The sequence below is a fragment of the Babylonia areolata genome, chromosome 26, assembly GCF_041734735.1.
Source record: "Babylonia areolata isolate BAREFJ2019XMU chromosome 26, ASM4173473v1, whole genome shotgun sequence".
NCBI lineage: Eukaryota > Metazoa > Mollusca > Gastropoda > Neogastropoda > Buccinidae > Babylonia > Babylonia areolata.
The window spans coordinates 2360001-2365000 of NC_134901.1; the positions used below are offsets into that span (position 1 = coordinate 2360001).

The window sequence follows — 5000 nt, forward strand, 5'->3', positions numbered from 1 at the left end:
CCCGGGCCTTCAACAGCACCACGGAGATCTGTGCCGGCAGACTGGACGGCTCTGGGGACTCTTGCCACGTGAGGAGGGGAACTGTCTTGTCTTGTCTTGTCTTGTCTAGTCTGGTCTTGTCTGGTGTGGTCTGTATTGGTGTGGTGTCGTGTGGTGTGGTGTGGCGTGGTCTTGGCCTGGTCTGGTTTGGTTTTGTTCTGGTCTGGCCTAGTCTGGTCTTGTTTTGAGTTCACGTATGAGAACAGGACTTCTGGTCTGGTCTTGGTCTGGTCTGGTCATGTCTTGGTTTGGTCTGGTCTTGTATTGGTCTGGTCATGTCTTGGTCTGGTCTGGTTTTGTTCTGGTCTGGTCTTGTCTGTATTGGTCTGGTCTTGTCTTGTCTTGGTCTGGTCTGGTCTGCCCAGGTCTTGTCTGTATTGGTCTGATCTGGTCTGGTCTTTGTCTGGTCTTGTCTAGTACTGGTCTTGTCTGATCTTGGTCTGGTCTGGTCTGGTTTTGTCTGGTCTGATCTGGTCTGGTTTTGAGTTGACGTATGAAAACAGGACTTATGGTCTGCTCTGGTCTGGTTTGGTCTGGACTTCTCTGGTCTGATCTGGTCTGGTCTTGACGTGTCGACAAAGAGACTCTATACGGGGAGAGTCCGACCTGTAGTTGAGTGCGGGACATCAGCATGGGCATCAGCTGCAAAGTCTAACATCGACTATCTCAACAAGATACATAAGCAAGCACAGCGTGTCATAACTGGCGCCATGAGATCCACCCCAATCTTGAAGATGGAGGAGACCACTGGGCTACAGTCATTGGAGGACAGAAGGGACACAAAGATCCTCATCCAGGCAGCAAAATTCAAACGCCTTGAAAACCATCCAGTGAACAACAGAATGAGCAGACCCACTAAGAGCCGGCTGAAAAGAGGCAGCTTCATCCACCAGTCAAGACGCATTGAAAGACAAACCTCAGTCTTGAAGCAACGAGGGATGGTGGAGCTGGAATCTTCCTCCGATACAAAGACGGAGATGAAGAAATTGCAATCCCAACAGGAAACTTCCGAGCTGAGCGAGAAACCCTCTGTGAGGCAGCCACAACAGTCTCGCAGAACTCCACAAGAACAACAGGGCAGGTCGTGGTGTTCTCAGACGCTCTCTCCGTGCTCCAAGCCCTCAAGAACTCCCGCTGCAAAGAACAGAACCATCTCACTTCAGCTCTTGTTGCCCTGAGTGCCAGAGTGGAGAAAGTGGTGATACAATGGGTATCAGCACACTGTGGCATCAGAGGCAACGAAAAAGCGGACATTCTGGCAAAAGACGGTGCACAGAAGGAGCAGGCCAACAAACTGGTGTCATACGATGAAATCAAGACAATCATCAAGGCACAGCAAGGAATAAAGTGGCGCCTCCAGCACCCCAAATATAACCCAGAAGACAGATACCGTTTGCTGGAACGACGGGAACAGGTCAAGATCTTCCGCCTGAGAACTGGACACAACCGCCTGCTCCACCACATGCACACACAATTTGGCATTGGACAGAGTGGAGAGTGCCCTTGTGGTGAGGGACCAATGAGAACCGACCACATCCTTCAAGACTGTAGGACGCATGCAGCATCCAGGAGGAAGTACTGGCCAACACCGACAGCAGTGGAAGTCAACTGTACGGCACCCTGGAGGAGCTGCGACGGACGGCAGCCTTCATCGTGGATACCGGGCTGCTCATCTAATGGGAGGCGAACGAGGGAAGGAAGGTCATGTGATTACATGTCTTGTCATGTAAGATCTAGTCTTGTTAGGACATGTCTTGTCACGTGGGGATATGTCTTGTGAGGACATGTATTGTCATGTGAGAACAGATCTACTCTTGCGAGGACATGTCTCGTCATGTAAGATCTAGTCTTGTTAGGACATGTCTTGTCACGTGAGGATATGTATTGTGAGGACATGTATTGTCATGTGAGAACAGGTCTAGTCTTGTTAGGTCCTGTTTTGCCATGTGAGGATTTGTCTTGTGATGGACATGTCTTGTCTTATCTTTTCATGTCGTGTGAGCACATGTCTTGAATTGTGATGTCTCGTCTTGTTAGGTTTTGTCGTGTGAGCCCATGTCTTGCATTGTGGTGTCTTGTCTTGTCTTGTCTTGTCAGGTTAAGTCGTGTGAGGATATGTCTTGTGAGCACGTCATGTTTTGTCATGCGAGGACATGTCTTGTCTTGTCATGTGAGCACGCTTTTCTTGTCTTGTCTTGTCTTGGTGGGTGGATGGGTGGGTGGTCGTGTCGGTGGTTGATGGGCTGTCACAGACTGGTTGTCTGGCTTGTGGGCGGTTAGTTGCTTGGATGAGTGCGTGGGTTGATGGGTGATCCATTGGTTGTCCGGGTGTTTGGTTGGTTGGCTAGCTGGTTGGTTGGTTGGTTGTCCGGTTGGTTGGTTAGCTGGTGGGATGGTTGGTCGGTTAGTTGTCTGGTTGGTTGGCTAGTTGGTTGGTTGGTTGTCCGGTTGGTTGGTTAGCTGGTGGGATGGTTGGTTGGTTGGTTGTCCGGTTGGTTGGTTGGCTAGCTGGTGGGGTGGTTGGTTGGTTGGTTGTCCGGTTGGTTGGTTGGCTAGCTGGTGGGGTGGTTGTTTGGTTGGTTGGTTGGCTGGCTAGCTGGCAGAGTGAGTGGGTCGATTGACCGATAATCTATTGGTTGCTCGGTTAGTTGGTTGGTTGATTGATAAGTTAGCTGGTTCCTACTTTGCTTCCCTGGCTGTTGACTTGCTAGGAATTATCTCATGTTGGCAGGCAGGTTAAGAGCGGGAGAGTTGGCGGGTGGAGAGGGAGGGAGCGGGGAGGAGGGCGTTGGGTCGGCGAAGGAAGGGTGTGTGCTTAGGTGCTGTGTGTGTGTGTGTGTGTGTGTGTGTGTGTGTGTGTGTGTGTGTGTGTGTGTGTGTGTGTGTGTGTGTGTGTGTGTGTGTGTGTGTGTGTGAGTGACACAAGAACAGAACAATTTAAGAATTCGTTCTTTATTAGAAGAGCTATAGACTGGAACAACCTGAACGACGATCAGCTGCTGGCAAGGGTGCAGGACCACAATCACAGTAGCAGCAGCATGCACGCTGTGTAGTTACTACACAGCCAACCCCCCCTAGCCCCCCCCCCTCCCCCCCCCCCCGACCCCACCTCCGTTGTGTATATAGCCGACTAGGCTCCTGCAACGTAAATCATCAAAGTCAAAGTGTGTGTGTGTGTGTGTGTGTGTGTGTGTGTGTGTGTGTGTGTGAGTGCACGCAAATGTATGCCTTGTTTGCCTGTGTGAGTGTGTATTTGTCTGTCTGTCTGTACCTTGATATGTTTCCAGGGAGACTCAGGAGGACCGCTGATGTGTCGAAGCGGAAGCGGAAGTGGTGAATACCACGTGGCAGGGATCGTCTCTTCCGGTCACTCATGTGCTCAGCCCCAGACGCCCGCCATCTACACTGACGTCACATACTTCCTGCCCTGGATCCACAACGTCATAGGGTCTGGATAGTCGGGATCGGATCCTCGCTGTGATGCTACCACATGATGACGACAATCCATCTCCATGATATTATTACGACGATGTATGATGAAATGGTTCTGTGATTCACGCGAACTTTTTTTGTTGTTGTTGTTGTTGTTTTTGACTCTTTTTTTTTCTTTTGTTTGACATCCATTTGTGAAATACATGCGGCTTCTAGCTGGAGTTGCCCGACGCTACAGAGCAGCGCTACACGTAGGGCTTATTGTTTTTGTTTGTTTTCTTTACTCTGCATGCTTAACTATGTGTGTTTTAACATTATTCTGCCAAAAGCAACTATCATTAGGCCTATTATTACTACTGTTATTATTATTATTATTGTTGTTGTTGTTGTTATCATTATTACTATCATTATCATTATTGTTATTGTTGTTGTTATCATCATTACTATTATCAATATTGTTATCATTATTGCTGTCTGTCCCAGGATTTTTCACATGCACTATGTATAGGTTGTCCAAGGGATCTCGGTTTATCCTCTCATACAAAAAACTAGCACCCACACCACCGCTTAAGTGGATGATGAGGCAGGTGGTGTCGAGATGGGGGCGGGAGGGAGGGGCGGGGCAGGGGGGGGGGGTGCGGCGGCTTGGAGGGAAGAAAGGGATTTGGGTCCCAATTGTAATCAGGAACATGGTACTTCACTCACCTTTGACATTCTATTTTCATTTCAGTGTATGAGAAAACTATTTCATGTCGTTGGTGCCTGCGTCATTTGGTATGCCTCGGTTCTCATGACTTGATAAGTAAAGGGCGCCTGGTCTGTGCACAGGACAGGCATTTTTGTTCCTTTTAATTTTCAGATGATTCGGAGTAGCGTATATGGATCAGTCTCCACGCTCTGAAGCATCTTTGAAATTTTGAAACTGGCAAGCGGGCGGGGCCATTTGAGTTGTTGTGATGTTTTTGATAACTGAACTTGAAATTGCTAACTTTCATTACGTCATAACTCGTGAACTTGCTCGATTGCGTTATTGTCCCCCTGACGATGACGTCAAAGTTCCGTTTTGTTTTTGTCATTGTTATAATGTTCGTAGCTTTGTGTACGATCACACACACTCACACACACACACACACACACTGGGTGCGGGCAAGAAATAGACAGATTCTAAACTGAACTTAATTTGACCGGTTGCTCGTTCGTTCTATAAGATAAGATAAGATAAGATAAGAATAACTTTATTATCTCCAACTGGAGAAATTTGGTCAGGTGCATTATCACAACATAGACAAGTAAACAACATGGGAAACAACATCCTTCATTGGTTTGACGTCCATCCACAATTTTGAATTTGGACGAAAATTCATCCCTTTCCTCAGCCCACCAATGCTTCAAGTCGTCACTACTTTCATTGGTTGCCCGTGTGTTTCCGTGCTTCAAGTCATCACAACTTTCATTGGTTGCCCGTGTGTTTCCGTGCTTCAAGTCATCACAACTTTCATTGGTTGCCCGTGTGTTTCCGTGCTTCAAGT

The 5000-nt window shown here is 48.2% G+C and overlaps 1 protein-coding gene across 3 annotated transcripts in view; it reads left to right on the forward strand.

Annotated features, from left to right (window-relative positions):
• LOC143300658 (serine protease 1-like) overlaps positions 1 to 4062 on the forward strand; it is a 16499-nt gene extending 12437 nt beyond the window's left edge. For all 3 annotated transcript variants that reach the window (XM_076614487.1, XM_076614489.1, XM_076614488.1), the window contains exons 7-8: positions 1 to 68; positions 3327 to 4062. The exon at positions 1 to 68 is cut by the window's left edge and continues 81 nt beyond it. In XM_076614487.1, coding sequence (XP_076470602.1) covers positions 1 to 68; positions 3327 to 3497 — 239 coding nt within the window. In that variant the 3' untranslated portion in view covers positions 3498 to 4062. The remainder of the gene's footprint in view (positions 69 to 3326) is intronic.
• Positions 4063 to 5000: the final 938 nt, after the last annotated feature.